The sequence below is a fragment of the Cydia splendana genome, chromosome 8, assembly GCF_910591565.1.
Source record: "Cydia splendana chromosome 8, ilCydSple1.2, whole genome shotgun sequence".
In the NCBI taxonomy this organism is placed as follows: Eukaryota; Metazoa; Arthropoda; class Insecta; order Lepidoptera; family Tortricidae; genus Cydia; species Cydia splendana.
Window position 1 is genome coordinate 15,809,084 of NC_085967.1, and position 20,850 is coordinate 15,829,933.

At 37.8% G+C, this 20,850-nt stretch overlaps 1 protein-coding gene across 3 annotated transcripts in view; it reads left to right on the forward strand.

Moving 5' to 3' along the window:
• LOC134793119 (receptor-type tyrosine-protein phosphatase N2) overlaps positions 1-20,850 on the forward strand; it is a 30,790-nt gene extending 9,940 nt beyond the window's left edge. The window contains exons 2-23 of one of the 3 annotated variants that reach the window (XM_063764662.1): positions 1,193-1,276; positions 6,994-7,047; positions 7,369-7,432; positions 8,515-8,649; positions 9,061-9,148; positions 9,225-9,354; positions 9,439-9,963; positions 10,043-10,189; positions 10,462-10,617; positions 11,339-11,435; positions 11,533-11,622; positions 11,702-11,781; positions 11,870-11,937; positions 12,049-12,273; positions 13,166-13,314; positions 13,772-13,826; positions 13,975-14,196; positions 14,492-14,689; positions 15,230-15,396; positions 15,797-15,850; positions 16,436-16,613; positions 18,373-20,850. In XM_063764662.1, the coding sequence (XP_063620732.1) occupies positions 1,198-1,276; positions 6,994-7,047; positions 7,369-7,432; positions 8,515-8,649; positions 9,061-9,148; positions 9,225-9,354; positions 9,439-9,963; positions 10,043-10,189; positions 10,462-10,617; positions 11,339-11,435; positions 11,533-11,622; positions 11,702-11,781; positions 11,870-11,937; positions 12,049-12,273; positions 13,166-13,314; positions 13,772-13,826; positions 13,975-14,196; positions 14,492-14,689; positions 15,230-15,396; positions 15,797-15,850; positions 16,436-16,613; positions 18,373-18,492 (3,081 nt within the window). In that variant the 5' untranslated portion in view covers positions 1,193-1,197 and the 3' untranslated portion in view covers positions 18,493-20,850. The remainder of the gene's footprint in view (positions 1-1,192; positions 1,277-6,993; positions 7,048-7,368; positions 7,433-8,514; positions 8,650-9,060; positions 9,149-9,224; positions 9,355-9,438; positions 9,964-10,042; positions 10,190-10,461; positions 10,618-11,338; positions 11,436-11,532; positions 11,623-11,701; positions 11,782-11,869; positions 11,938-12,048; positions 12,274-13,165; positions 13,315-13,771; positions 13,827-13,974; positions 14,197-14,491; positions 14,690-15,229; positions 15,397-15,796; positions 15,851-16,435; positions 16,614-18,372) is intronic. The other 2 variants (XM_063764663.1, XM_063764664.1) reach the window with 2 other exon arrangements.

Below are 20,850 nucleotides of genomic sequence, written 5' to 3' on the forward strand. Positions count from 1 at the left end.
GTATTTGAACAAATTAAATTATTTTTCAGAAAATATTTTAATTTGTTTTTATCAAGTAGAAACACTACTATATAAATTATAAACTGAAATAAATGTCATATACTAAGAAAAAGTGACCAAGGCCTCCAGTGCCCCAGGCTGGAATCGAACCAGCGTCCTCTGCTATCGCGGCAGGTGCCTGAACCACTCGGCCACCGGGCCACAGCGACATTAGTCAAATTTTCCAAGTATATGCACTTCCTACTGAAGGCTTGTGGCGCCCCCTAGCCATCTCTAAGGTAGAACAGTATGGTTCGAACCTTCTATCTGGATCATTCTCATGATGATACCGAGCTAGCGAGAGAGATGGCGCTGCCAATCAATACTATGAAGTATTTGAACAAATTAAATTATTTTTCAGAAAATATTTTAATTTGTTTTTATCAAGTAGAAACACTACTATATAAATTATAAACTGAAATAAATGTCATATACTAAGAAAAAGTGACCAAGGCCTCCAGTGCCCCAGGCTGGAATCGAACCAGCGTCCTCTGCTATCGCGGCAGGTGCCTGAACCACTCGGCCACCGGGCCACAGCGACATTAGTCAAATTTTCCAAGTATATGCACTTCCTACTGAAGGCTTGTGGCGCCCCCTAGCCATCTAATAATTTAATTTGTTCAAATACTTCATAGTATTGATTGGCAGCGCCATCTCTCTCGCTAGCTCGGTATCATCATGAGAATGATCCAGATAGAAGGTTCGAACCATACTGTTCTACCTTAGAGATGGCTAGGGGGCGCCACAAGCCTTCAGTAGGAAGTGCATATACTTGGAAAATTTGACTAATGTCGCTGTGGCCCGGTGGCCGAGTGGTTCAGGCACCTGCCGCGATAGCAGAGGACGCTGGTTCGATTCCAGCCTGGGGCACTGGAGGCCTTGGTCACTTTTTCTTAGTATATGACATTTATTTCAGTTTATAATTTTATAACTGATTAGGAAAGAAAATTAAACGAATAAAAATGATTATCGTTCCAAAAATTTGTAATTTAACTGCATGTACAGCGAATTAAATGAGATAAAGTGACATCACAAAGTTTGTGAATCCCCCCACCCCCTGTCACAACATGTCACATTTTCTTGACCCCCCCCCCCCCTAAACGTGTGAATTAATGGATGAACCCTTATTAATTTGTTTATTGTATTGTGACAGATGTGATGAGCCGCCAGCGGCCGGCTCTGTGGGCGCTGGCGCTGCTCTGCACGCTGGCGTCCTCGTACGCCGATGGAAACATAGGTAACAACCATAATATCATAAGTACTTTTAAGCTTAAAATAAAAAAAGTGGAAAAATTACTGTCTTGGGTGAGACTTGAACTCAGGGCCTCTGGATCTATACTCCAGGGCTCTGCCATCTGACCCACCAAGCAAATCTTTCCACCATATGGATCAAGGGGACCCTAGCGACATCTACCGTAAGAGTGTTACACTTCTTAAACGGCTACCGGAGTTCCAAGTCATATTGGAAATTCACCAGTTACGATGTGCTACTCATAATATTTTTTTAATTTTTAACAAGCAGTTAACGTCTGCGAACGATGCTATTATTAAGCTTAGAATAAATTTGAAAGTGGAAAAATTTGAATATTACTGTCTTAGGTGAGACGTGAACTCACGGTCTCTGGATCGATACTCCAGCGACCTGCCATCTGAGACACCAAGACCTCATCCATAGCCAGCAAGAACATAGCGTTTAAAAAGTGTAACACCGTGAGTTCAAGTCTCATCTAAGACAGTGATGTTTCCACTTTTAAATTTATTCTAAGCTTAATAGCATCGTTCGCAGACGTTTCAGCTTGTAAAAATAAAAAAATAAGTATTTTAATCACTAGGTTAACTAGAAAGGCCCGCGACTATAAAATATCATCAGTGATAACGATCACTGATGATATTATATAGTATTGCTGGAAAATTAACGAATTTTCTAGCAATTTTGGTGCAGCATTGTTGGTTAAAAGCATCTGTATGCCCTACTCTAGGTGGAATAGATAATTAGGGTTAATAACAGTAATATTAACCTTAACCAATCCTGTCCCTAGAAAAAAATTGAAGAAAATCCTTTATTTTTACTATGCTGCACCAAAATTGCTGGAAAATTAACGATCACTGAATATCTACATATAACTCGGTTCCCATTCCCGTCAAACTGCCTATTTTGATAAAGTACCTTGTTTTGCATGTTTACTCTCAAGGAAAAAGCGTACCTTAGCCAAATCAAATTAGTTCTGATTTGGCTGGCATTGTTTACGTTACCCCAATTGCTTACGTATTAGCGGTAGGTAGGTATAGACATGTAGTGTTTGTAAGTAGGTGTCTTATGTTGGTCGTCATTAAATGTTTACAATTATGAACAGTGCTAGAATTCAACGAATGTTTTATTTGGGACACAAACAAGTTTGCAAGTTGGCTAGAGTGCAATATTCAAATATTTTTGAGCAGCTTGGCGTGGAGTGCCACTCCACTATATCTAGGGTTGCCAGATCAAAAGGCGCTATTGTCGGGAAAAAATAGAAATTTTTCGGGATTTTGGGACTTAACTCGGGAAAAAAAAAACATTCAAATTAAAGTAATTGTATTAAAAACAACGATATTTTACATTAATGGTACTACGCTCGACGCGGGTCGCTCGCTCACTCGACGACAGTTCGGAACTTGAAATTATTGTTTTATAACGTGAAGCTGTTTTTCGGGACAGTTTTCACTTGGTCGGGAATCGGGAACACATGCTAAAAATCGGGAGAATCCCGCCAAATGCCGACCATCTGGCAACCCTAACTATATCTGATGGCGACTGTACACTGTAAATTACTTGAAAAAATATAATTAAAAAATACATGGAAATTAATAATGGTTAACGCAATTAGTGGGCGTTTCGTGAAAGCTTCAAGGAAGTTTATTTTCGCCTCTTTATATTAGAAATATACTTCCGCTTCTGTTACAATCTTTCATGACGCTGACCCAATTAAACTGAAAGCTACCTACTACCTAACTGACTATCAAACCTGTTTGGGATATTTTTGTTAAATTTTATAAATAAATAAAATATACATAATAAGAAATATACCTATTACCTACCTACACTTTCGTTTTAGTTAGAAAATTTTTTTCTTCATTCAGAATCGTAGTTAAGCTCTTTCGATTAATAGGACTGAGAAAAAAGTGTACCAAGATTTTTATTAACATTTTGTTACAATTTTTCATAGGCTTTGTACGCCAGTACCTATACGGTTTGTCAAGATGGTACCGGGAATGGAAAAAAATGAAAAATGTGTGGAAATTGTCGCACTTTTTTCTTCTAGAGGGTCGAAAGAGCTCGTGTTTCTGAAATAATAAAGTTTCTGTTTCTGTTTCTGTTAGGTAGAAATAAAATAACATAAAAATTCCCAAATATGAAAAAAAAATAGTCAACCCACTACGACCAAACTAATAAATTTAGCAATAGAGTTAACACACGTTTTTACTTGTGTAACTTATTTTTACCTACGATCCCGTTCCAGGGCGAAGACAATAACGCAATATGCAGCCTCCGCTATACAGAAATCGCAGAAATAATTGCTTGTCACTCCCAGAAACGCGTCTGAATATAAAGTGTCCGAAATAGGCGACCCTCCTCAAGCGCACGTAAATATCTGAGTATCAATCCAGCCCTGAAGATAAGATAAACTTGTTTCTTTCGATACTACCGCACCATCCCTTACTTAACTCGTTAGCTCCAAGATTACCGAACAGTAAAAGATTCTTATCATCAACAACGAAAGCATTATCTTTAAAACATTTGCGAACTTCGATCGATACGTGGCTATAAATAGACGAGCTCAGAGCTTGAATAAACTTTACCTGCAATTTCATTTGTGGGAGCTTTTCGATGGAAATAACATCTTATGAAGCTTGCAAGCTTTGAACTCGTAAAGCCCCGGTATGCCACATAAAAGGACTCGGTTTCAAAGATGAACGTTATTATATTATAGTAGCTTTCAATAACTGACTTTCAGCTCAAGCAAAAGTAGGTCATAAACTAACTAATAGACATAGACAGACACTTTATTGGTAATGATAAATATTTTACAGGTCGGTTCTAAATTAGTCATTAATTATTATATACATATTATTTACATATTACATTACTTATTCGTTCATTAAGGTCACAACTTACACAAAATATATAACACTTTAAACTCTCCCGTAACTACTCATATTTTCGTAATCAAATCTGCCAGCTTCCAAACTAAATAGATCTGTATTTCCTGGCATGGACTAAGTACCTATACGCCTCATTAACTTTTCAGAACGGGATATTTTATTTTTGTCACATAAATAGATGAGCGTAGGGCGTAGGTGTCTTTATACTAGAAATTGTATTACTTTTGTCTGAAAATATAATGTATTGTAAGCATATGTAGGTATATTTATCCTCGGTATGAAACATGAAAGGATTCGCGGTACACTGACTAGCCTTTGAGTTTCATAGCTTACTCATAGAAATAGAAACTAGCTTTCAGACGCAACTGGGTCATACACGAACTGATAGCTAAATCCATAATTAAATTTACCAGTTTCTGATAATTGAGTGAGTTTGAATATAAATACGAAACTAATTAAGTTTGCTGATCTCAGCGAAATTGTAGATTCCAAGTCGAAAGTTAGGGTAGATTGTCAAAGTCAGCCTCAAATAGATCGTGACGTCCAAAGTGATACTGACTATACCGTTACCGTTAAATAATGAATATGAATGAATGAATAGTTAAGATAATATCTTTACTATTTCATATCTAGTGAATCTCTAATTCATTTCCCGAATCGCGCCGAATGTTTGTTACATAAAAAACGTGAACAACAATATAGAGTCTGTGCAGAAAGAGAACCCAATACCTACATTCTACGACTCTTTCCGCACAGACTTAACAATACTACAAAGCCATCTTATTTCATGAAATGAGATTTATTTCATGTAATGAACAATCTTTTACCAGTCCCAGCGGTGTACAGCGACCTTTCGAGGTTACGACTAAATGTCAAAGGCAGCTTCCTACCTACACACTTGGAAAATTTTACATTCGCGTTTAGTTAAAAAAAAATATCATTATGTAGCTATTTTAATAGTAGTTTATGTGACTGGTACATAATGAATGGCATTAAAATACGAGTGTGGGTTTATGAAACGAATGAAATGAGTTTCATAAAAGGATCACACGAGTATTTTAATGCCTAATTATGTACAGTTACATACACTGCTTTATCTACACATATATTATAAACTTTCTATAATATATTCACTAACCTCATATGACAGCCGACATTGGGGCACTTTTTTCCCTTGCGGAACTCGCAGATATGAGGTGGCGTCTCCGAAATATCTTTATCGCACATTTTACACGAAACTTTTGTTATAGTTACTTTAAAAACAACAAAATAAAATATTTTTTACTTATAAACTAATTAAAAGATAAACTGTACGTCAAATGGCGGCAAATGAAAACTTTTTTCACGCACGTCACGCATCCGTAGTTTTTTTTTTAATTCAGAGACAAACTAGAGCCGGGGTCGATTGCCATATCGTTCGATACCAACTAACATGCGAGATTTGTCAATATTGTATGCAATTGTAATTTCATTTCGAATAAAACGTCATCTCGACTGATATTAGAATAGGGGTCAAATCAAATTGCTTTTTTTTTCAGAGTTGTTCGAAATATGAATGCATTACCAAGTCGATTTTGATATAGTAATGAAGCCATTACAACATTTTCACAGATAAGAAATTTGCTGTAACAAAACAGTTTATCGTAATGTGGGCCATTATTTACGGATTTTGAAGGCATCATAGAGGGTTTATGATATGTGTGTAGATAAAATAAATTTAAAGTTCTATAATATGCAGGGTAACGGTTCTAAATATACAGTTTAAAATAAATGAAAATTAGACATGTTTTCGTGATAGGACCTAAGGTTGGAGTCTGCCCTTGCAAATATCTTAGTTTAGTTTTCTTGTGATTTTTTTTCATAGGTTTTGCCCTTGACTAAAACGTTTAAAAATTCAATATAAAAAATACAATTTTGCGTTAGCCCCTTCTTAAGTTATCTTTATCACGTAGATGGAATAGGAAATGAAGGATTCTTGTATTGCATACCTACGGCTACAATTGCGTTATTGAGGCATATCTCTTACATAAGCGATGAGGTTATCTACCTACTTAATCGAATTCGTAGCTTTACTGAATATTGATGACAGAGTGAGCCGAGGGCGTGGTTTGTTGGGTCACGTTTGACGTTTTTTTTTTTTTTTTTAACAAAAGTTTATACACAATTACAATGATATGGTTTCGCCAAACTGCTTGACAGTTTGTTGGCGAAATACAGCACTCTTTACTTATAAAACTATAACTTATATCTATGTATTAAGGTCTAATTTGGGTATTCGCAATGTATATTTTCTTTGAGAAAGGAATTCATTAACCATATTTTAACTTTACTTTTAAACGTATTTACACTTTTACACTCATTAATTAATATTTTCACTCATTAATTTTACACTCGTTAATTTATTGAAAATGCGAGGTATAAGGTACTTTCTCGTCCTTTGCCCGTAGTAATTACTCGACATCGGTTCTAAGTACTTTTTACGAGATGTTGCTTTATTGTGTTAGAGATAATCTTCTATCAAACGCTTTTTCGTGGATCAATTAAAATATGGAGCTTTTATATAAACCTTCTATGTTAAATTGGCCCCATTATGAAAATGTCTAAATACTGAATCGACAAAAAAATCTATATATAGTAATCCAACTCGCTCATAAAATTTCACGAGAATCGGTTGGAAAATGCTATCTGTAAAGGAAAACATCCGCCTTCACTTTCGCTCGGTCAATCAGTCTCCGGTTTCCGTTTCATAGTTTTTCTACCATTAAGTATTGTATATGTAAATATATGATTTACAAATACGATAATTTCTTACAGGTTGCTTATTCAGCTCAACCTTGTGCATAGAGGGCGCGGAGTGGTGCTATGACGGTAAGTTTACTCGTATTTTACGACACAGTAAATGCCACTTGCATACACTATTATTTAAGGAAATTTATACATGCCATTTAGCCACTAGTTTATCGTTCATTTATTTTAACTTTTGTAAAGCTAACTTACCAGGGTAAGCAGGCCAGAGGGGCCAGGGCCCATACCAGCGAAGCATTTCACTCCTGCTACGCATCAGCAAAATTTTTGTAGATGTTAGGCTCGCGATACCTCTGAGGTTTCTAACAAATTAAAGACTATATACCATAATTGTTAAATATCACAGGTACTTACTTGAAGTTTTAATAAGGTTATGTTCTATAGATTTCGCCTTCGGGAAGTGTATACCGATCTACGAGAGCGAAGTGGATGAAGGCGCGCTCTACCAGTGAGTATCTACCAATATTTACTTTCAATTTAAAACTACTTTAAAATGCTGGTGCCAAATGAAATTGGATATTTTTATTTGCTCGTAACCTCCTGACCACAGCCGGCGTCCTGTGGCCTATTTTATACAGCTACAAGTTACAATTTACAAGCGGAAGTCTCTTTCTAACCCTATGTGTTAGAACGAGACTTCCGCTTGTAAATTGTAACTTGTAGCTTTATAAAATAGGCCACTGCACGTAGTATGTGTAGGTACATAAGCTCCAATCAAGTTTTTGCTTATCAGAGTTAAATTTGAACTAGCAAATTTTGATATTCAGGAGAGGTTACGTAACGATGAGGTAAAGGGATTGGATCGCAGGTGTGTAAATGCTTACTTATTTTCCTAAATAAGTATCCTTAATAGAGGTATATTGTACCCTTCAGGGAGTGTCACCCTCGTGTCACCGTTGTTACGTAGGTGTAACCTGTCATATTATAAACGCTTAAACGCATATGGAATAGAACTTTAGTCCCAAGTTTAAGAGCCAGAAAAATAGGATTTACTCTTTTTTCTCAACATGCTTAAACTAGTTCCTGTCAACAACATTGTTTTAGTCTTTTAGACCGTGGCAGCCTTTTTCTTTGTGTAGGTATCGTGACGTTAGACACAAAGTGCGTTGGTGGCAATCTTAACTAAAGTTACGAAATACTAGGTAGATGTGTAATGTACCTATGCAGATTGTGACGAATAAATATCAGTCATCGTTTGTCACACTTGCATCAGGTAAAATAATATTTGTGAAGCGCAAATATTGTCACTAGTATCATATTTGTCAAATCCTCCTCTTTGTTATAGGTACATCACACTAGTAAATACCTAACTCTGTTTAGGTATTTACGTTTGGTAGACTATTAAGACTAAGGGTCGGTTGCACCAAACTGTTTGTCATCGTTAAAGAGTCCGCTACATTTTATTGTATGGAAAGTTTCTTAGTAAACCGCCGCGGCGTGCAGGGTGACGTTGATCAGTCTGTCAAGTGCGGATGGTGCAACTGGCACTAAGTTCAACAAAATTTTATCGTTGAATATTTCTTTGTTCAGATATGACATGAGCTCAGGGCAGCTGCAATGGTTCGAGGAGGAGCTGCAGCGACTGGCGTCGCGCGGTTACCGCTGGGAGCACGCCTACACGCAGTGCGTGCTGCAGGCCATGCTGTACACGATGCGTCAGGACTTGTCAGTAATTTTGTAAAAGAACTCAGAGATTGACTTTGGAAATACAGCTTTCCACTTTAAAAATCTTAGTAAATCCTATAACCACGCACTACTATGGTTCGAGCTGATTTCTCTTCAATGTTCTTAACGGATACACTTGTTTACCAGCACTTGAGTTTTGACTGCTGTAGGCTGTTTGGCTGACTGGTTTGTTTGATTTGATCTCAGCAACTCGTGGATCGTGTTCGCGACAAGGCATTAGTGTTGTCATTAAAACTATTAAAAGAGTGGTTCTGAATAAAGACTAAGGCTTAATTTTTCTTAAAGCTATTGGAAATTATGAGTCAAATAAAACTACAGTCAAGGCATTTATAATAATCTATCACATAATCTGCCATATCGATTGATTTATTAAGTCTTTTTACATTTCAGAGACCCAACAAAGATCAATCAAAAAATATGCGACCATTTCGTGGACCCCAAACTAAGTTCCGATGTCGCTGATACTACTGAAGAAGATGTAAGTATGCGATGTTGAGGATTATCGAAATTCTTTTACGGCGTGACTTAATACTGATGTTGTGTTGTTTTTCTAGAATGAACCCGATGAACAGGAGGCCTACATTCGTTTTACTCCTAACTCTCAACTTGACTCAAACTATGCCAATGAGGTGTATAGCCCTCCGTTAACCGACGAGGAAGCTGCTGAACTTCTTATTCCAAAAGGTATTTGGATACTTACACTTCGGCCATTGGCTGTAGGAGTATGGTAGGAATCTAAGAATAATAAACTTGTTTTCATTTTTATAGAGCCCGTAATATCTGACGAAGATCAAGCAATCTCAGCTGAAGAAACCCCAAGTGATAAATTACGCGATCTAATGTTAATGAGTGGAGACGAAGAGTCTCCTGTCATTCTACCTTTTGAGGGTTTTCGAGAGAGAATTAGGGCTGCTCAAAAAGCTAGAGCCGCTGATCCCGAAGCGTATGCCAGCGCTATTGTGGATAAAATAAAGAAGTCTTTGCCAGTAGTTAGCGCAAACAGAGCTGAAGATAACGGAGGATATGATGAAGAGCGCCTAGGTGCTCATTATAGAAAGATGAAAGTAAAAGCACCTCCGTTCACGGCTGAGTATATTCTCGGAAATAATGTATCGCCTCTTGATGCAGAGGTGCTCTCAAACGCCCAAGAAAAGTACAAACAAAGCTTCGCTGAGAAGAATTTCCCATTTGAATATGAAAATCCTAACGATTTACCTGAACAAAGAATTTACTTCGACGATATGGAAGAGGTACCCTATGATATGGGCAGCGGAGAGCTTGAAAACTGGAAAGGTAACTTGAGCTAAAGTTGTTTATTTTAGAAAGGTTAAACGGTTATAAGACTAATTTTGAATCTTTTACCTTATCACAGATCTGAATATCCCGGAATCTGAGGCGAAACATTCTAAGAATATGGAGTACTTGGTGAATTACTGGCGCCAAATTGTTGATTCCAAATTAAAGCCGCAAGGAGCTCTCTATGCTGAAGGTGGTCCTCTAAAGGCTGAGGATTTGCAAGGTTAGTTGTGATATCCATATTACGATGTTTGTATGTTATAACGACAACGATTGTTGCTTCGTTGCTTTTTTTGCGTTGTAGGTACAGGCAGCAACATTTTTCACTCCATCTTGTTGAAAGACTTCATCTTTCTAAGTTCATATTTTGAGTTAACCGAACGTTTCTGCTTTATTTACGGCTATTCAAATTCACGTTAGCCCTCCATAACCCTAGGAGCTGGAATGGCAGTAACAATTGACGCAAAGTTGTTTCAAATACCGACCATGTTTCAGGTGAAAATTCAAAATTTTACCCCGAGGACTTTCAAGATTTACTAAGTAAAGAATGGGGGTTTATGCGTAGGGAACGAGATGATGTTAAAAAGCCTGGGCCTCGCCTGGACGCGAAAGTCCTAAAGCATTATTTGCACCAGAATAAGTCAGTGACAGGTTAGTGTCACTAAGGCCTGAGATGTGCTAGAGCTGTCGTCGTTTCTTGAAAAACTAAATGCCTCAAATGTATTTTCTTAAATACTTATTCGAATGCTGGTAGCAGCGCGACAATAATTCTTTGCATTTAATACGATAAAACGCACTTCTTTATCTAGAACTTCGCACTAAATGTTTCCCTTCCATTGCAGCACTATTTCCCCTTAACACTCAAGGCATGAGGTTGTGGGTTCCCCTCACATAATGCGTACTGTGTATAAGTGTTGTGTTTTTCAAATTATTATCATTTTATACCTTTGTATTCATATTTCGTGTGCTGGTTATCCATTAGCTATCCCTTCTTCGATTCTAACAATAATAAATCATTGGTGTCGTCACGTTTCAATTAGGTAATGTTCTGTTCCATGTGCATCTTCATTTTGTATGACTTCTTTTTTTTTCTTTTGCCACTGTAGAACACTACTGTGAAGGGTAGTTTATTTGCCTTAGTAATTAAAATTGTGATGAAGCAAAATTAAGAATTTAATTTGTCTGATGCTTTAATTGAAACAAAATATTATGTGGGTAATAGATACGTTTATCTGACGAAATCAATTGTTATCAGCTATAACGGTGAAACGAATGAATTTGCATGAATTTATTCCTATATGTGTCACGTATGCCGTATTTCTTTAGGTACTATGCCCAAACATGATATATTTTTACGATTTTGTATTTGCAGGTCAAGGCACGCCTAGCGCACAAAAGTTTACCGGCGTCCATGATCACAATGACTACGATTATGATCCTTCTTATGCGTATGTCCTCTTCACAAACCGGTATGCACATTCCTCTTATGATCATTAGTATTTAGAAATGTACCTACCTACTTAATCAGAGAATTGAGTGCTAATTTTTATTATTTCATTCACACAGGTTGTTTAACAATTGGGATGTCGGCGTCTCATTTATTAAAAAAATTGAAGAAAAACTGGGATTAGAGGAAAAGACTTTCACAAATCCGCGGTATGAAATTAAAGTTTTGCTACCTCAGAAGGCGATTATTTTTCTAGATACCAAAATTTTATCTAATATATTTTTGCAGAGTGGACAAAGGAGAAGTAACGTTCAAAGTTGAGAAGAATAGTAAGGGATATGATGCAAGCACTGTAGCTGAGCGTATTGGTAAGATAAGGCATTTTTAATGCAACGATGAAAGTCGTGTTTGATTGATACTTTGTACATTTTACTGTACTACGCTACGATATTTCAGATGATATCAAAGACGAGTTACGGCGTGAGACCGGTGTTAAAATTATGTCAACAGGCGTCGGAGATCGAGTAAGTCCTTTACAAATTCCTACAGAGAAATACATGTCGGGACATCTCATCCTCGGAGAGCCAATTATCGCCTGATTTGCAAACTATTTACGATTAATTGTTGAATTACAGAGCAAACGACCAATAATTGAGCATTCAGAGTCTTCTGAGACTCAAATATTCGGCTTGGAGCTCCCAGTGCTGATGGCTCTAGTGGGTAGCTTGTCCGTTCTTCTGGTGGGTGGCGTGGTGTTCGCTGTGCTGCTCAAACGAGACCTGAACGGGAAGAGGAAGATGCAGGGACTGTCATCGGCTGCTGACATCGACGCTGAGGCGACTAGAGACTACCAAGTAAAGGTTTATTTCTGAACACATATACACAAATACAAGTAGTTGCTTGAAAAAAAAAATTTGCTAAATATAGAAAATTATGTTACTAGAAATGTGTGTGTATAATGATCAGCCAGATTTTTTTGACCATACACCGTGTTTTTATTGAATTCCGTTAACTTCGGGGTATAGTTAAGTACGTTTATAAGAACTAAATGGCATAGTTAATTTAAAAAAAAAAATTTTTTTTTGTTTTCTTTTTTGTTTTTTTTTTTGTTTAAAAAGTAATTAAATGTAGCATATAGCGTTGTTGTAACACGGGCATTACATTTAACTCAACCAAACAATTGAAATCTGTGACATATTAATGTCATTTCGTACATCAATCGACCGAGATTGTACTTAAGTTTAGTAGCAAATGTATGAACTCATTCTAAACACTAATCAATATGTAAGCCGGCCCTAAGGCAAGTGTACACGCTTGTAGAGGCCTTATAGGAAAAAAATAAATTATGGATTATCTCCGAAATGGACTTAATTAGAACATCGGTGTCTTTGAGAAAGTTACTTGATTTAAGCTCAGGAATGCACCCTTGAAATTAACGGAAATCAAAAAAAACACGGTGTATATAGCACTTGGTATTTTTTTGAATTTCCATTTTATACCAACCCACCCAATATGCTGCTCTTTGGAATAGCGTTGCTTTGTCCATGGATATATTTTGACATGACAACATTTTGATCAGTTTTTTAAAATTTCATCATGAGATTTTAGTTTTATATTTTGTTTTACTAAAAATCATAGAAAAGTAACAGAAGTATTAATAAAGATAATGAGTATATAAAGTTTCTTTAAAACTTAACTAACTAGTATGTATGTATGTAACTAAATAGTAATAACCAATATGTATGTTTGAAGGAGCTGTGTCGCGCGCGCATGTCGGGCAAGTGGTCGGGCCAGCAGACCACTACTGCACCGCACCCAGCGGACCCCCCGCAGCGGATCACCTCGCTGTCACGGGAACCTGACGGCAACTCGCCCTCCACTCGCTCCAGCACTTCATCCTGGTGAGTAGGACAACTGGTTGGTGCAGTAGAAAATGCAGCGGATCATAACTTGACTCCAACTCGTCATTCACTTGGTGCAGCACTGGTGAGTAGGACAAGTAATTGGAGCAGGAGAAAATGACCGTACCTGGCGATCTCACCCTCCACTTGCTCCAATAGACAAGGACAAAGGGACACTTTATATCCACGATGACAACTAATCTTCCACGGTTCCACGCAAATACAGCCAGTATCTTTTCGCCGAAGCAACAGGCGAGGACAGTCTGTAGTTTCGTTATTTTATTATTAAGGAATTTTTATTATTTCTATCTTCTGTCACATTAAGAACAGGGCAAAAAAACAAGATACAGATCTACTAGTAATAAATCATATGCTGTATGTCCGGTTCAAATTATAAGCACTAGGTATATAAATTTAAATACCTATGTATAAATACCTAATTACCTTTTTTTTCCAGGAGTGAGGAACCAGCATTGACTAACATGGACATATCTACTGGACACATGGTTTTGGTGAGTATTTTTAACCCGGCTATATACCAACTTCGCCCAATTTGCCGAAATAATCGTGATTAATAACGCAATCCTAATTTAGACATTAGTCTTCGTTTAAATAGCAACCTACCAATTTACACTCATCAATACGACCTACCTTCCTCAGGCATACATGGAAGACCACCTCCGCAACAAGGACCGCCTGGAGCAGGAATGGCGCGCCCTCTGCGCATATGAGGCCGAGCCATGCGCCACCAACGCCGCCATGAAGGAGGAGAACACGGGCAAGAACCGCTATGCTGACGTCTTACCTTATGACCACTCCAGAGTTACGCTCAACAAGCTGTCAAACCATCTCGGCTCGGATTACATCAACGCTTCTACTATTGTAAGTGTTTATTGTTATGTTAACTTACTTATAAGGCCCAAAACACAAAACTAAACCAATGCCAATGACGATACGAGACGAAAGCCCGATGGTATTCTTTACGGCTTTCTTCACATCCGATAAGAAACCATCTGATTCAGATGTAATCTTGACAGTTTAATTTAAATTTAAATTGCTGGCAGATTTTACCTAAGACACTTTTATCAACTTTTATTAAGAGTTTTAATGAGGCAATTACATTGGCAGTTAGGAACCTTTGCTAAGAGATTCAAATTAATGTCCTACTTCATTTCAGACGGACCACGATCCTCGTAACCCAGCCTATATCGCCGCCGCGGGTCCTCTAGCTCACACGGCGCCCGACTTTTGGCAGATGGTTTGGGAGCAGGGCAGCGTGGTAATGGTGATGCTGACTAGGCTGACGGAGAATGGACAACAGCTATGCCACCGATACTGGCCTGAAGAAGGCTCCGAGCTCTATCATATCTATGAGGTTAGTTAGTTGTTTAATATCACGATGGTTCCCGGCTTCTGGCAGATAATTTGGGACCAAGCTCACTGAGAATGGATAGCAACTGTACCACCGCTATTGGCCAGTGAAAAGCTTCGAGCTGAACTATAGCTATTAGGTTTGAAGGTAGTTGTTTAATGGAAAAGTGGTAACCAAGCATCAAACACACTAGCAATAAGTAGGTAAAGACACTCATTCGCGGATTCATCATATTCGTAAGCATGAGATTTCACTCTTGCTGCAGTGACAATCGCTACCCTTCTTGCTACTAATCAAATTCATCCTTTTGTGCTATATTCCTTCCTCTCTTGTGTTTTAATATATGATAGGTACCTTGAAAGGCCTACAAGGCCTAGTTTTTAAGGCTTAAAAACTAGTGCTTACGTCAATTCTTGGGATTCATTGCCAAGCGGACCCCAGGCTCCCATGAGCCGTGGCAAAAGCCGGGATAGCGCGAAGAAGAAGAAGAGGTATCTTAAAAGTGTTTTAGAAATGTAAACATCTCCTTCTATAAAATTCCAGGTCCATCTTGTGAGCGAGCACATCTGGTGCGACGACTACTTAGTCCGGAGTTTCTACCTGAAGAATCAACGTACTGGCGAGACCCGTACCGTCACCCAGTTCCACTTCCTCTCCTGGCCTGAAAATGGCGTACCAGCATCTACCAAGGCGTTGCTTGAGTTCCGAAGGTTCGTACTAGATTACGAAGGTACTTGGTCCAGATTTTCTACGTAAAACGGCATTGGTGTGTCCCGTGCCTTCACACAGTTTCACTTCCTCTCCTAGCCTGAAAATGGTGTACATAATACTTATATCTACCAAGGCGTTGCTGGACTTCAGAAGGTTCGTACTATATAGCCCGAACCTTCTATTTAAGAATCAGAACACTGGACAAATCCACACCGTAACAAAATACTATTTACTCCCTCTTTTATCTGAGAATTGTGTAATATCACCAAGATGTTACTCCGTTCTGATAGTCTGTACATTGATTACGGTCTGACATGTTGTATTTAAAAAACCAGCAAACTAATTTTTCTAACCGTTTTACATACTTAATCTTTTAAACAAAACTTTTTATTCCCACAGGAAAGTCAACAAATCGTACAGAGGGAGGTCTTGTCCTATCGTGGTTCACTGCAGGTAAATTAAGACAAATTTTCACAGTATACAGTATACCTACCAATTTTTATACATAAATAACTTGATACATCGTAATGACTAATAATGGGCAATTGTGTTTATATCTTATGAAATCTATTGCGGCGATTGAGGCCTTGATGTACATTATTAGCATATTTATCATATTGATAATGATAATGATCATAATATCTGCATTATATGCAAAATAATGAAAACCTATTTTGCTTCTTTTTCCTTGTGGTGAAAACTGATATTTATGTTTACAGTTCTTTAGAGATCAACACCGGCTCTATTTCAGCCAAAGTAGAGTTAGAATCTAGATATTTAAGTTTTCAAAGTATTTAGTAGAGAACAGCGCGATTTCAGTAGATAGTAGGTACTGTATGTACTTACCTAAATACCTACTCATATATTTCCGAGTGCCTTCATACCAGGCTGTCCGTCGAAATCGATTTCCACCAGCTTGCCTAATTTTCATTTCAGAGAGTTGATAATTTTTCCTTGAGCTTATGCAGAAAATGAAAGTTAGCGCCAGCTTTGTAGCTCCGCCACTGATCCTACTTATCTCATTAAAACCTGTTACAGTGACGGAGCCGGCCGCTCGGGCACCTACTGCCTCATCGACATGGTACTCAACCGCATGGCCAAGGGCGCAAAGGAGATCGACATCGCAGCCACACTCGAGCATATCCGAGACCAAAGGCCACGGACTGTGGCTACCAAGCAGCAGTTCGAGTTTGTGCTGATGGCTGTCGCTGAGGAGGTAAGGCTTGAACTTTGGCTGTATTGAGGGCGTAGACTAGAAATGACGTTCGAGCACATATCAGACCAGAGAGCTCTAACGGTTTCTCCCAAGCAGCAATTCGAGTTTTTGCTAATGGCTGTCGCTTTGGAGGTGGTACCTAAAGCCCGAGAAGAGTAATATCACAGCGATGGTCGAGCACATCCGAGACTAGAGGCCGCTGACTGTGGCCACCAAGCAGCAGTTCGAGTTTATGCTGATGGCTGTCGCTGAAGGTGAGGCTTGAATTTAAGGTGAATTGGGGACATCGACCAGCAATTTGTTCGAGCACATATCAGACCAGAGACCGAGAAACTATTTACTAAGCAGCAATTCGAGTTTACTAATGGCTGCTGTCGCTTTGGAAGGGGTACCTAGAGCTCGAGAAGATTAATATCGCAGCGAAGCTCGAGCACATCCGAGACTAGAGGCCGCGGACTATCGCCATCAAGCAACAGTTCGAGTTTGTGCTGATGGCTGTCGCTGAGGAGGTAAGACATGAAACGTTATATGTCGACTACTAGAAACGCTGGAGCATATTCAAGATTTGATTTGAAAGCAAATAAAGAACTGGAACTGGATTAGACCGCTTACCGTCTGCATGAAAGTAGCAGTTCGAGTTAGCGCTTATATGATTATTGCTGAGGATGTGAGACATGAAACGTAATATGTCATCAAGGATGTCGACAAAGGGGCATGAGCTCAAAATTGTCCAAAGCCCGCGTACCGTTGCATTAATTATACGAGTATAAGTCCCCTGTAGCTTTAATCTAACGATTTTACTCTCGCAACTTTCACCAGCTCATCGGCCTACCTTGTACAAAGCTACGCTTTCTAGCCCGGGAAGTAATGTCATTTTAAGGTGCATTTTGGTATCGGATAAATTGACTTAGCACAGATGTAGGTAATATACGTAAAGCTAAGCTAATTGAGCCCGGTAGCCCCCTGGCAGGTAGGCAGGGGGGGCAGTCACAGTAAGTAATTTGTAATGGATTCAAGCTTTCAACTCCTTTTTAACCCCGTTAGAGCATGAATTTTTAAAAACACTGAAATTACTTTTCTTGTATTCTATAATATGCGCATATAAAAAGTTTCAAGCCCCACACTCGAAAAAATTTTTGATCTCCATACAAATTTTCAACCCCTATTTCGCCACCTTAGGGGATGAATTGTCAAAAACGCTGAAATTTGTTTTCTTGTATTTCAATAATACCTATATCTTTTAACGAAGTTTGAAATTCCTAGCTTAAAATAAAACATGAACCCCATACAAACTTTCATCCCCTTTTTAACCCCCTTAGGGGTTGAATTTTTCAAAATCGCTTCTTATCTCTTGTACACATTATAAATGTGACCTGGTGTGTAAATTTCAACTTTCTAGCATTTGTAGTTTCGGCTGATAATAGTAACATGTAGTTGAATTCAAAAAATTGCAAACCGATTTTGATTTGTTCGTCAATATTTTTGTTTTTTTCTATTAAACTGTACATGAAATGTCTCAAAAATGAATTCCTCATGCCCGATTTATCTGGATATCTGGAAAGAAGCCGATATGATTTTTTACCTAAAGCGCGGCGGCGTGTAACTTTGATTAGCTTAGCTTTACGTATAACTACATCTGTGCCAAGTGAATTCATCCGATACCAAAATTTGCACGTCGCATACTACGTCGCTATTCTGTTTACCTATCAAAAATAGGTACATGGTTCAACGCACAATTTACTGTTTCCTATTTCCACAGGTACACGCGATACTGAAAGCTCTACCGGCCCAACTCCAACAAATGCAAGAAAAGAAGGACAAGGAAAAGGACAAAGATAAAGAAAAGGAAGGCTCCGAGAAAGAGAAGCCTAACAACTGAACACTTTGCTATTCGTCGTTGTTGCGTTACTGATCACTGTAATATTTGTGTGTTTCCAATTCCAGGCTGAGAATTTCGCTGATTCGTCTATTTATTGTCTACGTTCATTTGTTTATTGTGTAAACAGAATATCTATCCGAAATTCTCAACCTTGACGAGAATAAAGCAATGTAAACTGGGCGCGATTTCAAAATGGACTTCTTGACTTATTAAGTTATTACAACGGCCGTTTAGGTCGTAACTTAGTATATTTTATCACTACAAACTTAGGACATAAATAGCGTTAATTGTAACTTCCCATTGGCTGTAAGTACAGTCACGGATATAAACATGTAGCTACACAAATTCACATTTGCCATGATATCGGGTGCAAAAGCATAGGTACATGTTTATAAAAGTGACAGTACAGACGTACTTAAAACGCTACATCATCCATTGTTGCCGTAAATCTTGGCATTTATTTTTTTACAGCTTTTTAACTGCGAGAGTAATATTTTCATAAGAATATGCATAAATAATTTTACTCATACCTAAATTTACCGAACTAATACCTGTCCAAACTATTTATTTATTGACAAATGGAACTATTTTAGAAATATTATGTTGTTATTAATGTATCCTCCTTATTTAAATGATGTAATGGTATGCCTAATGCCTATTATATTTATAACTATTACCTAAGTATAAATTATGTACCTACCGAATGTACTTATATGTGTATGTTATCATCGTCATCATGTTTTGTTGTAAAAAAAAATATATATTACGGTCAATTGTTGAGGTGTCTAAAATGTCCAAATCTAATTTGCAAGCATTTAATTATTTATGCTTATAATTTTATAACGAAGACCCAAACATGTACAGTCAGCTTTAAAAGTAGCTACGCTGACAAAATAACGATATGATCTGCACCAGCTCTTATTCTCTTGGCCATAGGGAGTAATGGAGATAATTTGAGTTATTTGTTCGAGCAGCTACTTATGCTGCTGAGTGTACTATACATTTCGAACTCTTGCATACCTATCGTGGACGTCCAGCCCGTCCACGACTGCATTTTGTTATTTTATAATAATGCCCGCAAGAGTCTCGAGATGACCAAATAGAATTATAGTAAATCTCGCCTAATACGAACGCGTTTTATACGTACGTAATACGTACCTAAACGGTACGTAATTTTCCACCTGTCCTCAGGCTTATATGATCGTTATACCTATTATAATAGTCTGAGTTCGCAGGCGATTCTCCGCACCTGTTTCCAGTTCAATCCTTTAAATCGTATTATGCGGGTTTTACTGTCATAAATGTCATAATGCAGTTTTGAACGTACTATTGCATATTTGATACGAATGTTTGGATATCTTTAATCAAATGTTGATCTTTGTCTTAAAAAAATACAAAAAAATATTTTTATTCTACTGTGCATGGGATGCATTAGCTGTGAATCGATCTAGTCTATGAGTAAATTTAATATTTTATCGTTAAACTTATCGCGTTGTCTATGCTTTTTAATTATGGAAGGCGCAAGCTGCTCCGAGTACAAGCGATGATTTAGGTAGAAATCAAATTCGGGATAAGAAACGTTTGGGAATTTCTGCTAGGTACTTCATGTCACGAAGGCGAGGGAACTTACCGAAGTCAGATTTAACTTCTTGATATATGAGCTTATTTACATTCATACACGACACAAATTCGTGCGTAATACCATTCTCTTGTAGCCATCCGTACATGTTATATACCGCCAGACGAGCAGTTATTTATTACCAAGCAGCCAAGCACACTGCGGCCACGAAAGCTGCTTCGTAGCCTCAAAAGGACTCCTGAAGAACGTCCGAAACGGAGACAGTTATAACACTGGCATCATTCGATGCCTTCGTGAAATGAAAATAACTTACATTAACTCCCATTTTATTCTAGGTAAGCGTTTAAAGACTTGTACTGGACAGCTGCAGCCCTTATTTAACGATGGCTGCTAGAAGCGTTGTTTCCCGTTCTTTATTTAAGTTTTACCTTTATCTGTTTAACGTTGTAAACATCCAAGCAATTTTTACAATTGCATTGAACCAGAAGAGTGGACATTTAATGTCCTCGGCCGAATCATATCCTGAACGAACGGAATACCTGATAATGTTTAATCTGAATTAACGAGATCAAAATAAATATTTACAGATTGTAGCTGAAACTATAGAGATCATAATAAGTATCTATATGCATAAAATTTATGTAAGATTATATTTATTGAAATGGAAAATGTAAAAAAAATATTACCCACGAAATTAAAAATGTAGATTAGATTTAGGGAAAATATATTAATCGTATTTCTGTATGAAATTATATGTAGTTTTTATGTGGATGATTGAA